Source organism: Macaca mulatta, chromosome 2 (assembly GCF_049350105.2).
Source record: "Macaca mulatta isolate MMU2019108-1 chromosome 2, T2T-MMU8v2.0, whole genome shotgun sequence".
In the NCBI taxonomy this organism is placed as follows: Eukaryota; Metazoa; Chordata; class Mammalia; order Primates; family Cercopithecidae; genus Macaca; species Macaca mulatta.
Genome location: NC_133407.1, coordinates 149,055,421 through 149,075,471, shown reverse-complemented (window position 1 = coordinate 149,075,471; position 20,051 = coordinate 149,055,421). Strand labels below are relative to the sequence as shown.

The 20,051-nt window shown below is 48.0% G+C and overlaps 1 protein-coding gene and 1 non-coding gene across 3 annotated transcripts in view; both read right to left on the bottom strand.

The window, feature by feature from the left end:
* The window catches only part of IRAK2 (interleukin 1 receptor associated kinase 2), an 81,121-nt gene that overhangs the window by 16,216 nt on the left and 44,854 nt on the right, over positions 1 to 20,051 (bottom strand). For both annotated transcript variants that reach the window (XM_001090790.5, XM_015130249.3), the window contains 7 exons: positions 18,915 to 19,018; positions 15,508 to 15,702; positions 15,361 to 15,425; positions 11,235 to 11,349; positions 8,205 to 8,314; positions 5,266 to 5,461; positions 846 to 908 (listed from right to left, as the gene is read on the bottom strand). In XM_001090790.5, the coding sequence (XP_001090790.2) occupies positions 846 to 908; positions 5,266 to 5,461; positions 8,205 to 8,314; positions 11,235 to 11,349; positions 15,361 to 15,425; positions 15,508 to 15,702; positions 18,915 to 19,018 (848 nt within the window). The remainder of the gene's footprint in view (positions 1 to 845; positions 909 to 5,265; positions 5,462 to 8,204; positions 8,315 to 11,234; positions 11,350 to 15,360; positions 15,426 to 15,507; positions 15,703 to 18,914; positions 19,019 to 20,051) is intronic.
* Positions 10,964 to 11,071, bottom strand: LOC114676527 (U6 spliceosomal RNA). Its single transcript, XR_003727595.1, has one exon. It is a non-coding gene; the product is annotated as a U6 spliceosomal RNA (small nuclear RNA).

Below are 20,051 nucleotides of genomic sequence, written 5' to 3'. Positions count from 1 at the left end.
ACTCAGCTAATTTTTGTATTTTTAGTAGAGACGGAGTTTTGCCATGTTGCCCAGGCTGGTCTCGAACTCCTGGCCTCAAGTGATCCACCTGCCTTGGCCTCCTCCAAAGTGCAAGGATTAGAGGTGTGAGCTACCACACCTAGTCAGGTTGTTATATTTTTTTAAATGACTCTGTATATCAGATCTTTGGCCTACAAAATGGAAATTGTTTTTATTAAAGAAACTTATTTAAAAGGGCAGAAATTAACTTTTATCAATTTGAGGAAAATCCCTAACGAATTGCATGATATGTAGAGAAGAAGTGCGCTTTCTGTAAACATTCCAACTTCTTTTTTTTTTGAGATAGAATCTTGCTCTGTCACCCAGGCTGGAGCGCAGTGGCACAATCTCAGCTCACTGCAACCTCTGCCTCCCAGGTTCAAGTGATTCTCCTGCCTCAGTCTACCAAGTAGCTAGGATTACAGGTGCATGCCACCACGCCTGGATAATGTTGCGGGGTTTTCGTACTTTTTTTTTTTTTTAAAATAGAGATGGGATTTCATCATTTTGGCCAGGCTGGTCTTGAACTCCTGATCTCAAGTGATCCACCCACTTTGGCCTCCCAAAGGCTGGGATCACAGGCATGAGCCACGGTGCCAAGCCCCACATGCTATTATCATGAAAAAGCAATGGTTGGCTGGTAGGTGGGGATGGGAGGTTAAAGCTGCTTTGTGGAGATGCAAATGCAAGCTTGGACTGGGCCTCATTAGCATGTGTAAAATTAGCTAGAGTTGAGATCTTTGCCCTCTCTACAGAGCTGTGATTCCCAAATATACCACCCAGCCAGATGTGACAAGTTCCCTTACCAGGTAAACCGGGCTTCGGTTGTTATCCATTGCAGGGATGCCAGTGAGGACCTCGGCCAACACCTGGAGAGAACAGAACGTGAGTTAGCATGGTTCAGACACTTGTACAAACAGCCAGGCCGTAGATTCTGTCTTCTCAGTTGCAAAGTCTGAGCTCGAGGCACAGCTCTGCCATTGCCAGCAGACACACCTGCCCAAAATCTGGAACGTGGGAATATCACTAAACACCTCCTCCCCCAATTAAAGATGCCACCAAGCTGCCAGTGGAAGGTTGTAATTAATTGATAGCCAGGCAGAGAAGATGGTTTTCAAAAATTCACGTGTATGTGTGTTTATGTATATTACCATAAGATATATAGGTATAGATAGATATAGATAGATACACACCCGTATATACACACTATTTTTTTTTTTTTTTTGAGACGGAGTCTCGCTCTGTCGCCCAGGCTGGAGTGCAGTGGCTGGATCTCAGCTCACTGCAAGCTCCGCTTCCCGGGTTTACGCCATTCTTCTGCCTCAGCCTCCCGAGTAGCTGGGACTACAGGCGCCCGCCACCTCGCCCGGCTAGTTTTTTGTATTTTTAGTAGAGACGGGGTTTCACCATGTTAGCCAGGATGGTCTCGATCTCCTGACCTTGTGATCCGCCCATCTCGGCCTCCCAAAGTGCTGGGATTACAGGCTTGAGCCACCGCGCCCGGCCTATACACACTATTTTTTAAAGATTGTTTCTTCTTTTTTTTTTTTTTGAGACGGAGTCTCGCTCTGTCGCCCAGGCTGGAGTGCAGTGACCGGATCTCGGCTCACTGCAAGCTCCGCCTCCCGGGTTTATGCCATTCTCCTGCCTCAGCCTCCCAAGTAGCTGGGACTACAGGCGCCCACCACCTCACCTGGCTCGTTTTTTGTATTTTTTAGTAGAGACGGGGTTTCACCGGGTTAGCCAGGATGGTCTCGATCTCCTGACCTCGTGATCCGCCCGTCTCGGCCTCCCAAAGTGCTGGGATTACAGGCTTGAGCCACCGCGCCCGGCCCAAGATTGTTTCATTTAAAAATCCTACAGCTGGCCAGATGCGTCGGCTCACCCCTGTAATCCCAGCACTTTGGGAGGCCGAGGCAGGTGGATCACGAGGTCAGGAAATCGAGACCATCCTGGTTAACATGGTAAAACCCCGTCTCTGCTAAAAATACAAAAAATTAGCCGGGCATGATGGTGGGCGCCTGTAGTCCCAGCTACTCGGGAGGCTGAGGCAGGAGAACGGCGTGCACCCAGGAGGCAGAGCTTGCAGTAAGCTGAGATTGCACCACTGCACTCCAGCCTGGGCAACAGTGCAAGACTCCGTCTCAAAAAGAAAAGAAAAGAAAAGAAAATCCTTCAGCTATGGCAAGCAGGCATTGCTGTGTGAATCTCAGGAAAGGAAGGAGTCTGCATGCAGGCAGGTATCTCTTCCAGACAAATCTTGCAGCATCCATAGCATGTTTCACTCACAGGCCTTTCCTAACATTATTCATTAGTGCAGCCACTCGCACAAGGAGCACAGCCCTGTATACATGTAAGTCACCAGAAAATTGGCAAACCATGATATATGTCTTCATAAACAGGAAACCTGCTTTGAACAGGGTTTCTCAGTAGAGACAATGCCATGATGGTTAAGGGCTCTACAGTCAGGCCTGAGTTCAAATTCTGACTCTGTTCCTTACATGCTCAGGTGATCTTTAGGCAAGTAACTAAAACCTGAGCCTCAGTGTCCTCATCTGTTAAATGGGGACTAGCAGTTGTGAATATTAAAGGTGTGAATACCACACACTTAGTGTGGAATCTCTCTCCCACAGCATCTCTCGAAGCAAGTCAGAATAGGGTCACATTTATAGCCAAGAATCCCTCCAAGCCTGGAGGAAAAAGGATAAAGGTTTGAAACCACCCAGGATTAATAACAGACTGGCAGTGACCAGAAGAGGGCAGCAGAGGGCATCACTGCTGCAAGTGGGACAGGAGCCAATTGAAAAGGGACTCCTGACAGGTCCCTGCCAGGAAGGGATGGAACAAGGGGAAATGAATAAACAAAGATTTCCTGTGCCCCTTTCACAGGGCAGGCTCTGAGCCAAGTCCTTTATAGAGGTCACTGAGCACTCACCAAAAAACACTGAGCAATGCACTGTGCTGCCCACAGGAGAAGTCAAAGTTCAAAATCATTTCAGTCAACCAGAGGCAGGGCTGAGCAAAAGGGTGGCAGGAGACAGGGGGCATTCAATGAATGAATGGACGGATGGGTGGTAGATGAATGGATGGATGGGTGAATGTGTGGGTAGGTGGATAAATGGGTGGATGGATGGGTGGGTGGGTGGCTGGGAGGGTAGGAGGGAGGGTGGGTACATGGGTGGACAGGTGGGTAGGTGGATGGGTGAGTGGGTGCAAGGGTGGGTGCGTGGGTGGATGAGCGGGAGAGTGAATGGATGGATGAGGAAGTCACCTGTGACACTAACACACTGGTTAGAGGGTCAAGAGTAAACAGATATCAGAAGGAGGGTGTAAAGGTGGGAATAACAATAACCACAGTCATCATAATATTCTTGGTAGGTGCAGGGTGCAAGGTACCATGCTCACCTGCTTACATATATTATCCCATTTGTCTCCATGTATATCGTTAGCCCCATCTTACAGAAAGCATAACTGAGGCCCAGAGACAGAGGTGCTGGGTGTAGGTCACACAGCTGAAGGTAACTGAGCTGGGCCTAGGGGTTCCATCCCCCAGTTCTTTTCTTTTTTTTTTTTTTTTAGACAGAGTCTGGCTCTTTTGCCCAGCCTGGAGTACAATAGTATGATCTTGGCTCACTGCAACCTCGGCCTCCCAAAGTACTGAGATTTCAGGCGTATGCCACCACTCCCTGCCCATCCACCTGGTTCTTTTTTTTTTGTTTTTTTTTTTTTGTTTTTTGTTTTTTTTTTGAGACGGAGTCTCGCTCTGTCGCCCAGGCTGGAGTGCAGTGGCGTGATCTCGGCTCACTGCAAGCTCCGCCTCCTGGGTTTACGCCATTCTCCTGCCTCAGCCTCCCGAGTAGCTGGGCCTACAGGCGCCCGCCACCGCGCCCGGCTAATTTTTTGTATTTTTAGTAGAGACAGGGTTTCACCGTGGTCTCGATCTCCTGACCTTGTGATCCGCCCGCCTCGGCCTCCCAAAGTGCTGGGATTACAGGCGTGAGCCACCGCGCCCGGCCCCACCTGGTTCTTAAAGGAGCAGGAGCCTGGACTAGCCCTGCTGAGCTTCACTGAACAACTCGCAGTGGGGCTGAGGGAGGCAGAGGAACCTGCTGGGAGACACAGGGGTACAGAATCTGGGGTTCTTGCTGAGGGCAGAGGTGACTCAGGGCCACGGTTCTAGTGGCAGAGGTAGACAGGAGACTGTGGTCAGAGAGAGGAAGTACAGAGTTCAAGGCTAGAGAAGAAGAGAGGGTGAGGCCCACAGGGCAGCTGTATGCACTTGGCTGAAGCCAACCTGACTGTCATTCTTCTCAGCAGCATTTCCCAGACTGGGTTCCATGGAACACTGACGAGGACAGATATTCTGAGAAAACAAGGTTCCACAGTCAAATGAGCTTGGGAAACACTGCATACCCCTCTCTGGTGAATTCACAAGTCCCAGATTAAAGGCTCATTACCATCCTACCAGCTTGAATTAATCTTGTGGTAAAGAAACCTGCTTGGCTTTGCCTAATGCAATATTTCCAAGCCTGTCAAGGCATAAACCTTTTAACCCACCAATCCTAGAGATCCAAAGGAATTGGAGTTCTACAGAAATATACTCTGTAGACTGCTACACGCAGACCATGAGCTCCTGAGGGGAGGGCTGTGTTTTCGTTACATTCATATTCCTAGTGCCTGGCACAACACAATGGCAGACAAGGATGGTGGTGGTGGCAGGATGGGATGCTGGGTGGGTCAACGGTCGCTGAATGGATGGGCAGCTAAAGAGTGGATGGATGATCGGACAGCGATGAACAAATAAGGACAAATAGACAATTGGATGGACAGGTGGATGGCTGATGGGAATAGGGAAGTCAGGAGAGGATATCTGGAGCCTACTAGAACCTGGATACTCATGAGCGGTTTTCCTTCAAGGGCTGGCAAATTTCTTCTGTAACAGGCCACACAGTAAATATGTGAGATTTTGTGGGGCATGTTCAGTCTCTATCACATATTCTTTGGTTTAAAAATATAATCCTTTATAAATGTAGAACTACTCTTAGCTCACAGACCACACAAAATAGGCCACAGGCCAGAGTGGCCTGTGGGCCACGGTTTGACAGCCCCTGCTGAACTTTGATGGAACCCGTCTGTGTGCCTCTACCGTATCCTGTGATTACAAAGGAGCTGTGGGAAGGACAAATCAGGGCGGGCCCCAGTCTAAGCAGAGAAGGACGCTCTTACTATTCCACAGCTGAAGATGTCCACTCGCTTCGTCAGCTGCCCCACCCGGATGAAATCCTCTGGCAGATACGCAACTGACGCCTGGAACAGGTGAGTCTTCATCACGGTGTATTTTGACCTTTTGTTGACAGGACACAGGTGAGCCATTGGGTGAGCAAGCTTGGGGGTGAGATTTTGGTCCAGCAAGACATTAGAGCTGTGGAAACGAAAGGGGAGAGAACCTTCTCATTTTGAGCTGGATAACAACAGGTTGCCATGGAGACCCTTTGGGGAGACAATATAGTGGCAGAGCAACATCGGCTCCTGCAAGTTGAGGTCTCTAAAGACCCTCAGCATGGAGCTTCTGAGGCAGCCCTGACTGGGGAAGAGAGGACATCAGGAGCATACTCCCTCCAGCAAATGGAGATGGAGTTCAGAATTAGTCTTGCTGCCCCAGGAATGTGGCCAAAGAAGTGCAGCCTCCCTAATTCCCACAGACGCCAACCCTGATCAGCCTCAGCTTGCCAAGCCTATAGGTTGTGCAGACTCGGTCTCTTCCACAACTGTTCCAACCCCCAGCTCTGGCATGGCTGACTCAGGTCTAAGTGGCCAGCATCCTTTGTGACTAAACCTGCCCCAGATCATGTTAAAAAAAAAAAAAATCCCTCTTAGCCAGGCACAGTGGCTCATGCCTGTAATCCCAGCACTTTGGGAGGCAGAGATGGGCAGATCACCTGAGGTCAGGAGTTCAAGACCAGCCTGGCCAACATGCTGAAACTCCATCTCTACCAAAAATACAAAAATTAGCCAGGTGTGGTGGTAGGCGCCTGTAGTCCCAGCTACTCAGGAGGCTGAGGCAGGAGAATCGCTTGAACCCAGGAGGCAGAGGTGCACTCCAGCCTGGGCAACAGAGTGACACACTGTCTCAAAAAAAAAAAAAAATCATTTGACCCAGTCATCTAACCCACAGGAGCAAACACTGAGAACATACTCCAAAATGGGAAAAAGCTAAGCCACATGTGTACCGATATTTAGTGCAGGCCAGGTGTAGTGACTCGTGCCTGTAATCCCAATACTTCGTGAGGCCGAGACAGGAGGATCACCTGAGCCCAGGAGTTTGAGACCAGCGTGGGCAGCATGGCAAGACCTCATCTCCACTAAAACAAATTTAGCTGGGCATGGTGGTGCATGCCTGTAGTCCCAGCTACTTGGGAGGCTGAGATGGGAAGCTGCGGTGAGCAGAGATTGCACCACTGTACTCCAGCCTGGGCAAAAGAGCAAGACCCTGTTTCAAAAAAAATTTTTTTTTGGCCAGGCACGGTGGCTCATGCCTGTAATCCCAGCACTTTGGGAGGCCAAGGTGGGCGGATCACGAGGTCAGGAGATCGAGACCATCCTGGCTAACACGGTGAAACCCCATCTCTACTAAAAATACAGAAAATTAGCCGGGAGTGGTGGCAGGTGCCTGTCGTCCCAGCTACTCGGTAGGCTGAGGCAGGAGAAGGGCATGAACCTGAGACTCTGTCTTTTTTTTTTTTTTTTGTATTTTTAGTAGAGACAGTGTTTCACCATGTTAGCCAGGATGGTCTTGATCTCCTGACCTCGTGATCTGCCTGCCTCAGCTGCCCAAAGTGCTGGGATTACAGGCACGAGCCACTGCACCCGGCCAAAAAAAAAAAAAAGTTTTTATCATGTGTGCAAGGAGTGGTTAAGTAAATTATGGGCAAATTCCTTCAGGGGAAGATTAACAAGACACTAAAAAACATGATGGTATACAATGTAGTGAAATGTTTACTATATTTAAATGAAGGGGTAAAGAACAGGATGTGAATTGGTACCTAGGTGCAACCTACAGACTAAGGATTTGTGTGGGCAGGAACTGAAAAAAGAAACAAAACCTAGAGGCCAGCTGATGAGTCACGGGGTAGGTCAGTGGTGACCTCTCTCACCCTTGCATTTCCTTGACTGCTATTACAATTATTGTTGCAATTAAATAAAAATTGGGGCAGAGGGCTGGGGGTGGTGGCTCACACCTGTAATCCCAGCACTTTGGGAGACCAAGGCGGGTAGATCACCTGAAGTCAGTAGTTCAAGACCAGCCTGGCCAATAGGGTAAAAGCCTATCTACTAAAAATACAAAAATTAGCTCGGTGTGGTGGCGAGCACCTGTAATCCCAGCTACTCAGGAGGCTAAGGCAGGAGAACCACTTGAACCAGGGAGGTAGAGGTTGCAGTGAGCTGAGATTGCACCACTGCACTCCAGACTGGGTGACAAGAGTGAAACTCCGTCTCAAAAAACAAAAAAAAATTCGGGGAGAGAAAAGAGGAAAGGACTTCCACAAGTCAAATGGAAAGAGAACTTTGGAGAAATATGAGTTCTGTGTCTATGAAGCCAGTTCTGCCAAATTTTCTGGTATCTTTGGAATCCCTCCCTATCCTAACCATCCCTAGATGGGGACCTCTCCCTCTCGTGTGCATGGCACTGAGATGCAGGGATGCAGGCCTAAGCTGCAGGAGCCTTCCAGACAAGATGCTAACACCAACAGCTACACAAGGAAGGCACAGGTCTCAGAGAAGACACTGAACGAGGAGCTCGAAATCCCAGGGGGTTGGCAGACATGGCCCAAAGTTCAAGGATGGGGTCCAGGCCAGCTGCTGAGTGGACGGTGAGATGCAGCAAGGTGTGGAGGGCTTGTTGGAAAAACAGCAGCTCCGAAAGACAAATGTGACAGGTAGGGAATTCATGCTGAGAGCAATTAGACTCAGAGCACAGCCCGGAAACACTGATTTTTGAGGGCATAACAGAGAAAAAGACATCCAGGGGAGGGCAGAGGAGAGGAGGTGGGAAGAGAAAAACAAAGAGGACAGGAGTGAGTGGCAGGGGTGAGGTGAGCCAGGAATAGGTGCCAGTTCTACCCTTGCAGCCCAGGCCCCAGCAAGGTCCAGCCCACCTCTCTCACCTCTTGACGTTGCTGTGGATGATCTCCAGACCATGCAGGTACTCGACGGCACAGAGCAGCCCTGAGCAGATGCTGACACGCTGGGGCCAGGGGAGGGGGTCGGAGCCACCCTAAGAGAAAGAAAAACAGGACAAACAGTCACAATGTACCTTTCTAAGTCTTGATGGTGGCCGGGCGCAGGGGCTCACACCTATAATCCCAGCACTTTGGGAGGCCGAGGCGGGCGGATCACGAGGTCAGGAGATCGAGACCATCCTGGCTAACACAGTAAAACCCCATCTCTACTAAAAATACAAAAAATTATCTGGGCATGGTGGCGGGTGCCTGTAGTCCGAACTACTTGGGAGGCTGAGGCAGGAGAATGACGTGAATCCAGGAGGCGGAGCTTGCAGTGAGCCGAGATTGTGCCACTGTATTCCAGCCTGGCAACAAAGCGAGACTCTGTCTCAAAAAAAAAAAAAAACAAAGTCCTGATGGCAGGGTCCCCGGCTCCTGACCCTCCTCCTGCCCTTCATGTCCTCTGCCAGAGGGCTCAGCATGATACTGCGAGTTTTTCATTGTTTTTGTTTGTTTGTTTGTTTGCTTGTTTTGAGACAGGGTGTTGCTCTGTCACCCAGACTGGAATGCAGCATCATAGCTCACTGTAGCCTTGAAATCCCAGGTTCAAGTGACTCTCCCGCCTCAGACTCCCAAGTAGCTGGGATCACAGGCACGTGCCACCACTCCCAGCTAATTTTTGTATTTTTCGTGAATACAGGAAATGTGGCCATGTTGGCCACGCTGGTCTCGAATTCCTGGGCTCAAGTGATCCACCCACCTCGCTCTCCCAAAGTGCTGAGATTACAGGCATGAGCCATGTGCCTCACCCTATACTATGGGTTTTGACATCCGACAGATCTAGAGGTAACTCCCAGTTCAGACATGCACTAGCTATGTAATTTTGGAAAAAGACACTTAATGTCTCTGAGCTTCAGTTTCCTTGGGTATAAAATGGAAATGTTAATCCCTATGTTTTAGGGTTGCTGTAAGGATTCAAGGAAATATATGGTATGCCCCTAGCATAGCACCTGCCACACAGTAGGTGCTCAATCAGCGGTTATTTTCATCATGTCTATTATAGTGGCTGCTCTGGAATTTCTCTCGGAAAGAGGCTGGTTGGGAGAAGAGCTAGGGAGCTTGTGTGTGAGAGCCAAGCACCTGGGCCTTACGCTGATTTTATCTGTATTAGGGGAAACTTCACCAGGGCTAACTCTCATTTGTTCCCACTGTTGTTCTAAGACTGACTCTCCCAGGCTAAATCATCACTTTTTTTTTTTTTTTTTTTTTTTAGACAGAGTCTCACTTTGTCACCCAGGCTGGAGTGCAGTGGCACAATCTCAGCTCATTGCAACCTCTGCCTCCCGGGTTCAAGTGATTCTCCTGTCTCAGCCTCCTGAGTAGCTGGTACCACAGGCACATGCCACTATGCCTGACTAATTCTTATATTTTTAGTAGAGACAGGGTTTCACCATATTGGTCAGGCTGGTCTCAAACTTCTGACCTCAAGTGATCCACCTGCCTCAGCTTCCCAAAGTGCTGGGATTACAAGAGTGAGCCACTGTGCCCAGCCTCATCACTTATTTTTGAAGCCCTGGAGTAGGACCCACATCCACTAAGAACTGGCCTGGACAACCCCTGCTAATTTCTTCTAAAAAACTCTGAAACCTAGAGCCAGACAAACCCAATGTAAGCTCTGGCCTGACACTTGTCTCCTATGTTCCTTTGGGCAACTCACTTTGTCTCTATGTGTCAGAGATTCCTCTTTTGAAAAATGGGAGAAGAAAGTGCTTTGGCTGTGGCACGGCCTGGAGGAGATGACCTGTGTAAAACCCTTATCAAAGCAACCTGCACATAGTGAGTGCCCAGAAAAGCTAATGATCATTAGTATGCCATGAATAACTGCTTTGTCTGGTCTCTGCCATGGGAAGCAATAATTCTGTTATGGAATAACTCTTTCCCCTCTATTTGAGGATACGATAAGCAGAGGCCTGTTTTTTTTTTTTTTTTTTTTTTTTTTTTTTTTTTTTTGAGACGGAGTCTGGCTCTGTCACCCAGGCTGGAGTGCAGTGGCGCGATCTCGGCTCACTGCAAGCTCCGCCTCCTGGGTTTCCGCCATTCTCCTGCCTCAGCTTCCCGAGTAGCTGGGACTACAGGCGCCCGCCACCTCGCCCGGCTAGTTTTTTGTATTTTTTAGTAGAGACGGGGTTTCACCGTGTTAGCCAGGATGGTCTCGATCTCCTGACCTCGTGATCCGCCCGTCTCAGCCTCCCAAAGTGCTGGGATTACAGGCTTGAGCCACCGCGCCCGGCCAGCAGAGGCCTGTTTTAAAACACTGTAATTTTTATTAAGGATTACCTTCACATGATGTAATACTCTAATAGTAAGTTTGCTTCTTATTCTGGGCCCCAATCACCTAGTTCTCCTCCCTAGCAGTAGCCAGTGAACCAGCTTCTGTGTATCTTTCCAGAGATATTCCATAAACACACAAGCAAATAGGTATATATTAGAAGAACATTTTATAACAAAAATTCACCTCTACTTTTCCATACTCTTTACCTCTTAATTCTTTTTCTTGTCCTACTGCATTGGCTAACACCTCCGGAACCACAATGAACGAAGTTCGTTCTGTGAGATACTTTTGTCATGCTCTTGATTTGAATGAAATGCCTCTCATCAAATTTTTTTATAGATATTTTCCTGAAGATGTTTAATCAGATCTTTTTGTGCTTTTCTTTTTCTTTTTCATATTTTGTCATCCTCATTCAGGAGCCATGCTGATCTTCTCTGTATCATTCCAATTTTGGTACCCATGCTGCCAAAGTGAGCACTTAACCAGATTTTATGTATCCTGGCCCCACTTCTCTCCTTGAAGTCTCCCTGGTCTCACCTAGATGGCCCCTCTCCCCTCTGAATTTCTGTAAGTCCTTAACCCTTGACCCCACGGCGGGGTGCAGCCTGGTCCCATTTTCTGACCATGACCCAGTCCCTTACCTGACCCTGCAGTCTGTCCTGTAGGGAACCATTTGCCATGTAGGGGTAGATGAAGCTGTGAAACTGTCTTGCAGCACAGAAGCCCAGCACAGGTAAGACATTGGGGTGGCAGCATCTGGAATCGGGCATCAGTGCAGGGGTGAGGAGTCAGACGGAAAGAATGATCTACTTCCTCATGTCCCACCCCTCTTCTGCCCTCTCCTCCTCCAACGCCACCAGTAACCTCCCAGGTTACTGGTGCCACATGCTCTGACCCCTAAGGGCCTGGCCCAGGTGGAAAGATGAAAACTACTTGCCTTCAAGGAGTGTGGCAGTCCTCACCCTGCTTTACTGCTCTGCAGCACATGACACCTCAACTGCCCCATCTCCAGAAACAGAGACTGAGAGCTTAAGGGACTTGCCCAAGGTCAGAAACTAGCAAGCAGTAAAGCCAGGACCAGATCCCACATCTGCCTGACTCTAGGACTGGGGTTCTTTCCTGAAATCCTCTTCTGCTGGTTCTCAGTCACCATTCCCTCCTGACTCTCCTCCTACGTCTCTCACCACCCTGTCCTGGCCCTTTTCACTAAGACCCCCCTCCTTTGCCTTCCTCTTTCTGCCAGCTGGACTCCTTATCTTGTTTAGCATGTTGCTCCTCCAACAACCTCCCATTGCTATAGGGAACATTCCCAAATCTCTTATCGCCAGCACCATCCTAAGCTCCAGACCTGAACGTCAGCTTGCATCCTGATGCTCAGGTCAACATCATCCTAGCCTCAACAAGTCCCAAACCTGTTTTTTCACCCATATTTATTATCCCAGAAAGGCACATCACCACCCACCCAGTTTCCTAGAAACCTTCTTATCTCCCATATCAAATCAGTCACCATTCACTGCCACAAATAACTTTTAAAATGTCCCTTCATTCCCCTCTCCTCTGCCTTGGGTCACTTGGATTGGGTTAGGCTCTGATTCAACCTCCCAAGACCATTGTAAATGGCCTCCTGCCGTATCTCTCCACCCTTCTCTGCTTCCCGCAAGCCAACCTATTACTCGCTTTTGCGTACTCATTAGAGTTATTTACATGTCTCCCCACTGGACCATAAACTTTCCCAAGGCAGGGGCTCTGTATGCTTCTGGCCTACACTCCCTAGAGCCTAGAAAAGGGCTTGGCTACTCACATTTTCTAAATCGATGAATGAAGGAGTGACTGCCGACTCCGTGAAAGCACTAAGCCAAAGTGGAAAGGGAATCATACTTCTAGTTTTTATTAGATGTGTGTGTGTGTATCTATGTGTGTGTGTGTATGTACACATATGAGTATTCATATACATGTATGTATAGAGAAAGTATTAAAGAAAACATATCGAAATATGGGCCCGGCACAATGGCTCACATCTAAAATCCCAACACTTCAGAGGCCAAAGCAGGAGGATCACTTGAGCCAGGGAGTTCAAAACCAGCCTGGGCAACATAGCGAGATCCTGTCTCTACAAAAAAAGTTTTAACAATTAAAAAAGGAAATATATCAAAATATTAAAACAGTAGTGCTTATCTATAGGTGCTGTGAAAAATAGTTTCTGTTTTCTTATTTATAATTTTCTTTATGTTTAAATTTTTACTATTTAAATAATTAATTAATTAAAAAAAAATTTTTTTTTGAGACAGAGTCTCACTCTGTTGCCCAGGCTGGAGTGCAGTAGTGCAATCTGGGATCACTGCAACCTTCAAACCTCCACTTCCTGGGCTCAAGTGATTCTCATTCCTCAGCCTCCTGAGTAGCTGGGACTACAGGTGCGTGCCTACACGCCAGGCTGATGTTTGTATGATAGACATGAGGTTTTGCCATGTTGGCCAGGCTGGTCTCAAACTGACCTCAACTGATCTGCCCACCTCGGCCTCCCAAAGTGCTGGCATTACAGGTGTGAGCCACCATGCCCGGCCTTTATTTATTTTTGAGACAGAGACTCACTTTGTTGCCCAGGCTGGAATGTAGTGTCGTAATCTCGGCTCACTGTAACTCTGCCTCCTGGGCTCAAGTGATCCTCCCACCTCAGCCTCCCGAGTAGCTGGGACTGCAGGCATGCACCACCACACCCAGCTAATTTTTGTATTTTTTGTAGAGATGGGGTTTTGCCATGTTGCCCAGGCTGATCTCGAACTCCTGGGCTTAAGTGACCCACTCACCTCAGCCTCCCAAAGTGCTGGTATTATAGGTGTGAGCCACCATGCCCAGCCAAAAAAATATTTTTATATATATATTTTTTTCAGTTGAGACAGGGTATAGCTATGTTGCCCAAGCTGGTCTCAAACTCCTTGGCTCAAGCAATCCTCTTGCCTCGGCATCAAAGTTCTGGGATTACAGGTATGAACCACCATACCTGGTCAATTTTCTTTTTTTTTTTTTTTTTTTTTTTTTTTGAGACGGAGTCTCGCTCTGTCACCCAGGCTGGAGTGCTGTGGCCGGATCTCAGCTCACTGCAAGCTCCGCCTCCCGGGTTCACGCCATTCTCCTGCCTCAGCCTCCTGAGTAGCTGGGACTACAGGCGCCCGCCACCTCACCTGGCTAGTTTTTTTGTATTTTTTAGTAGAGACAGGGTTTCACCGTGTTAGCCAGGATGGTCTCGATCTCCTGACCTAGTGATCCGCCCGTCTCGGCCTCCCAAAGTGCTGGGATTACAGGCTTGAGCCACCGCGCCCGGCCAATTTTCTTTTTTTTTTTTTTTAATTTTATTTATTTATTTATTTTTTGAGATGGAGTTTCGCTCTTGTTGCCCAGGCTGGAGTGCAATGGCGTGATCTCGGCTCACCACAACCTCCGCCTTCCAGGTCCAGGTTCAAGCAATTCTCCTGTCTCGGCCTCCCTAGTAGCTGGGATTACAGACGCCCACCACCACGCCCGGCTAATTTTGTACTTTTGGTAGAGACAGGGTTTCTCCATGTTGGTCAGGCTGGTCTCGAACTCCTGACCTCAGGTGATCCGCCTGCCTCAGCCTCCCAAAGTGCTGTGATTACAGGCATGAGCCACTGCGCCCGGCTAATTTTCTTTATTTTTTAACACTGGTTCCAGAATGAACAGATACTCAATTTTCTTTATTTCTTAAAATACCCTACAATATAAGGCACAAGTGTTTCAGATGAAAAATAATTTTTTTAAAAAAAAGCACACACATGGCTGGGCACAGTGGCTCACACCTACAATCCCAGCGTTTTGGGAGGTCGAGGCAGGAGGATCATTTGAGCTCACCAGCCTGGTCAACATAGCAAGACCCCATCTCTACAAAAAAAAAAAGAAAAAGAAAAAGAAAAAAATGAACTGGGTGCACACCTATAGTCCCAGCTTCTCAGAGGCTGAGGTGGGAGGATCACAAGCCCAGGAGTTCAAAGCTGCAGTGATCTACGATCATTCCAAGGCCATTCTAGCCTAGGCAATAGAGCAAGACCCTATCTCTTAAAAAAGAAAAATAAAGCCTGGCACGGTGGTTCACACTTGTAATCCCAGCACTTTAGGAGACCAGAGAGGAAAGATCACTTGAGATCAGAAGTTTGAGACCATCCTGGCCAACATGGCGAAACCCCGTCTCTACTAAAAATACAAAAATTAGCCGGGCGTGGTGGTGCACGCCTATAATCTCAGCTACTCGGGAGGTTAAGGCTCGAGAGTCACCTGAACCTGGTAGCAGAGGTTGCAGTGAGCCGAGATCACACCACTGCACTCCAGCCTGGGAGACAGAGAAAGACTCTGTCTCAAAAAAATAAATAAATAAATAAAAAATAAAGAAAGAAAGAAAAAAAAAGGAGAGAAGCAGATTTATTCCCATGTGGAAGGAAGGAGTTGGAGTAAGCCAAGGTTCCTTTATAATTCTAATCTAGACATGGAATTGCTACACAGGAGAAGAATGGACTCTGGAGCCAAAGCAGGTAGATCCAAATCCTGGCTCTGCCGCTCATTAGCTGTGTGACCTTGGATGAGACATTTAACCCCTCTGTGCCTCAATTTACCCATCTGTAAAATAATGTGATAATAGCAGCTACATTTATAGGGTTCTTGTAAGGACTAAATGACATGCCTGGCACACAGGAAGCACTATATAAAGGTTAGCCATCATCATTATTAAACACAGGATTTTCCAAAGGGGAGGCTTACCTAAGACAAATCTGCAGCTCTGCCTGGAAGAATCTTTCAATTGATCCTGGACTTGAACAGGCTGTCTGCGGAGAAAGAAATCAGAGCGTGAAGATCCCGCCCCACCCCTGCAGCCTCCACCCCAACTAGAAACCAAGAAGCGCTCACCTCTCTGAGCTTCTTGAAGACGAATGGCGTCCCGTGCCTGTGCCCTCGGTAGACATCAGCAAAGGTCCCCTGGCTGATTTTGTGGTTTTGATTGAAGTCATCAGTTGCCTGGACCACATCTGCCTCACTCCAGAAAAGGCTGTCTCCAGCCAAGCTCAAAAGTTTTTCCTGCTTAGGAATGGAGGTGCTGTAGTCCTGGACACCCAGAGAGAAGAGATGGAGATTACTATGGAATCTCGTTTCCTCTGCTACCTCAAGGGACCTTGGAACAACAGAGCTGAAGGGGTGGAGGGGATCATCTTATCCAACGGAAACTGTAAAAAGGACATGGAGAGACCCAAGCTCAAATCCCAGCTCCATCTGTATCTTGCTCTGTGACCTTGGGTGAGCTACTTAACCTCTCTGAGCCTCAATTTTTTCCATCAGCAAAAATGAAGGTAACAGTAGTACCCTGAAGAGTAATTTTGAAGACTAAGATGTGAGTATTCCTGGCACATGGTTGATGTTTCCTTTAATTCAGTTTACAAAAGTGAGCACTGAGGAAATAAAACAGCTGAAGTGAGGTCACACAGCTGGTCAGCGGCCGAGCTCAGCACCCTTGGTCCAATACACAGCATGGATAATGGGGTTCCAGACTCCTGGGAAGTGGGATACAGGTTCCTATAACCAAACCAGGGGTGTCCAATTGTTGGTTTGCCTAGACCATGCTGGAAGAATTGTCCTGGGCCACACATAAAATACGCTAATACTAATGATAGCTGATGAGCTTTAAAAAAAAAATTGCAAAAAAAACTCATAATGTTTTAAGAAACTTTACGAATTTGTGTTGGGCCACCTTCAAAGCCATCCTGGGCTGCACATGACCCATGGGCAAGCAAGACAAGCCTGCTCTAAACAGAATTCCAGAGACTGCATGTGTACATAAGCCTATAAAGAGAAGTTCTGCTTCCCTTTTTAATAACTTCTCTCTTTAAAACAGATGTACGGAAATTTAAAAAAAAAAATTTTTTTTGAGACAGAGTCTTGCACTGTCGCTCAGTCTAGAGTGCAGTGGTGCAATCTCGGCTCACTGCAAGCTCCGCCTCCGGGGTTCAAGCCATTCTCCTGCCTCAGCCTCCCGAGTAGCTGGGACTACAGGTGCCCGCCACCACGTCCGGCTAATTTTTTCTATTTTTTCTAGTAGAGATGGGGTTTCACCATCTTAGCCAGGATGGTCTCCATCTCCTGACCTCGTTATCCACCCAACTCCACCTCCCAAAGTGCTGGGATTACAGGCACGAGCCACCGTGCCCGGCCTAAATTTAAATTTTTTAAAGTTGCATATGCTCTTAACAGTTTTTGAAAATTAGTATCCATAACCCCATTATCCATTTAACTGCTATTAAAGTTGGTGTATTTCCGGCCTATTAGATATATTAGGATTTATTTAACAAAACTGGTATCATGCCACACACATAGTTTTGATTTCTTTTTGAGACAGGGTCTCACTTTGACACCAAGGCTGGAGTGTAGTGACATGATGTCAGCTCACCGCAGCCTCAACTTCCCAGGCTCAAGGAATCCTTTCATCTCAGCGCCCCCAGGTAGCTGGGACTACAGGTGTGTGCCACCACACCTGGCTAATTTTTTAACTTTTTGTAGAGTCCAGGCACAGTGGTTCACGCTTGTAATCTCGCCATTGTGGGAGGCAAAGGCAGGCAGATCATCTGAGTTCAAGACCAGCCTGGGCAACATGGTGAAACCCTGTTCTCTATTAAAAATACAAGAATTAGCCAGGCATGGTGGCACACACCTATAATCCCAGATACTCGGGAGGCTGAAGCAGGAGAATCGCTTAAACTGGGGAACCAGAGGTTTCAGTGAGCCGAGACAGCCTGGGCAACAGAGGGAGACTGTCTCAAAATAACTTTTTGGCCGGGCACGGTGGCTCATGCCTGTAATCCCAGCACTTTGGGATGCTGAGGTGGGCGAATCACATGAGGCCAGGAGTTCAAGACCAGCCTGGCCAACATGGCAAAACCCTGTCTCCACTAAAAATACAAAAAAATTAGCCAAACATGCTGGCATGTGCATGTAATCCCAGCTACTCGGGAGGCTGAGGCAGGAGAATAGCTTGAACCTGGGAGGCAGAGGTTGCAGTGACCAAGATCATGCCACTGCACTCCAGCTTGGGTGACAAAGCAAGATTCCTCAAAAAAAACAAAAAAAAAAAAACAAAAAAAAACTTTTTTGTAGAGACAGGATCTCACACTGTTGCCCAGGTTGGTCTCAAACTCCTGGGCTCAAGTGATCCTCCCATCCCAACCTCCCAAAGTGTTGGTATTATCCTTCACAGAAGACTGATCTATTTATTAATTTAGAGATGGGGCCTCCCTATGTTGCCTAGGCTGGTCTCCAACTCCTTGGCTCAAGTGATCCTCCCACCTCAGCCTCCCAAGTAGCCAGGACTACAGGCATGTGACACCACACCTGGGACATGGAAGAGCTTCATTAACCACACTCATGCAAAGCTGGCTTCTCCCCCAGGCACTGGATGCAAAGGGTCTCAGACTCACAACACTTTTAGGAGCCATCAAAACATTTTAATTTATTTTAAAATCAGAAGAAAATAAATGAACTTTTAGAGTCAAAGAAATGTCCTCATTTTTAATCCAGCTTGGATTTTATTTATCTTTATACCAATATGGTCATAATTTTTTTTTTTTTTTTTTTTTTTTTTTTTGAGACAAGGTCTCACTCTGTCACCTAGGGTAGAGTGTGGTGGGAGGATCATGGCTCACTGCAACTTCTGCCTCCTGGGCTGAAGCCATCCTCCCGCCTCAGCCTCCCAAGTGGCTGGGACCACAGATCAAAAATAAAATAAAATAATGGCTAGGTGTGGTGGCTCACATCTGTAATCCAAGCACTTTGGGAGGCTGAGGCGGGTGGATCACCTGAGGTCAGGAGTTCGAGACCAGCCTGGCCAACATGGTGAGACCCCCTTCTCTACTAAAAATACAAAAAATTAAAATACAAAAAATTAGCTGAGCGTGGTGACATGCACCTGTAATCCCAGCTACTTGGGAGGCTGAGGCAGGAGAATCACTTGAACCTGGGAAGTGGAGGTTGCAGTGACCCGAGATCGTGCCACCGCACTCCAGCCTGGGCGGCACAGTGAGACTCCGTCTCAAAAATAATAATAAATTAAAAAACAAGAAGTGTACTCACTGAAGTGCCCTCCCTCCCTCTCCCCACTATTATTGACCTCCTCTACTTACAGTCTTAGAAGCTTGGGGTAATTTGATGGCAATTTCCCTTCTCCTCCCCACCCTTAAATTGGTCTTAAGGGGTAGAGAAATTGCATTTTAGAGAGGGAACTACATGCTGGGAGACATGGCTTGGGGGCTGCAGCCGAGGGGTGGATTTACCTTTGAATCAGAAGAAGTGGGGAGGTTGGTTCTCAAGGAATGAGGGGCATCTTCTTCAGGAGGCTGGAGAAAGGCCTGTTGGTGGGCTCTGGCTGGAGAGGACCCTGGAAAGGAGGGATTGCGGGTCAGGATGCAGCCTGGGGGAGGAAGACAGGAGGGATCCTGGTCTAGTCCTCCAACCATGCCAGTCTCCTGTTCACTCCCCAAACGCTTGTTGCTGCCACTTCCTGACACCCACCATGTGCTGGCCAACACACTCCTCAAGCATCACCTCAGGATAAGCCTCTGACTCCCCTACGACCTGGGGCCTATTTATCATCCCAGTTGACAAGTGGAGACACAAAGGCACCGGAGGTAGATGCAGTGCTCAGGACCACCCAGCCAGTAGACGGTAGAGCCAAAATTCAGACAGAAATCCGTTTGACTTATAGGCCCTGCACTATCTCACCTCCTACTCAAAGAGCAGAAAAAGACACAGAGGTGAACTAGCTACTGAGCCTGGCTTCCAGAAACCTCCACCGTGGCAGGGATGCAATAACCGTCCTCCGAGGATATATCCCATGGGAAAGCGAGGTCAGAGGGAGGAGACACCATAACAGGCTGGGAGATGAGGAGGATTCACAGAGGAAGAAGGGGCACTTGACCTGGGCTTGAAAGATGAAGAAACGTTTTCAATAAGCAGATATGGGGCAGTGGAACCAGCCCATGCAGAGGTGGGGCAGTAGAAGGGCCTGGGGCTGTAGTAAGTTAACATCTAGGTATACAAATTAGGAAACATCATGCCAGGCACTGTTCTAAATACTTCACATCTGTAATCCCAGCACTTTGGGAGGCTGAGGCAGGAGGATTGCTTCAGCCCAGGAGTTTGAGATCAGCTTGGGCAACATGACAAGATCCCGTTTCTACAAAAGATTTTTTTTCTTTTTTTTTTTTTTTTTGAGACGGATTCTTGCCCTGTCACCCAGGCTGGAGTGCAGTGGTGCGATCTCGGCTCACTGCAAGCTCCGCCTCCCGGGTTCATGCCATTCTCCTGCCTCAGCCTCCCGAGTAGCTGGGACTACAGGTGCCCGCCACCACGCCTGGTTAATTTTTTGTATTTTTAGTGGAGACGGGGTTTCACTGTGTTAGCCAGGATGG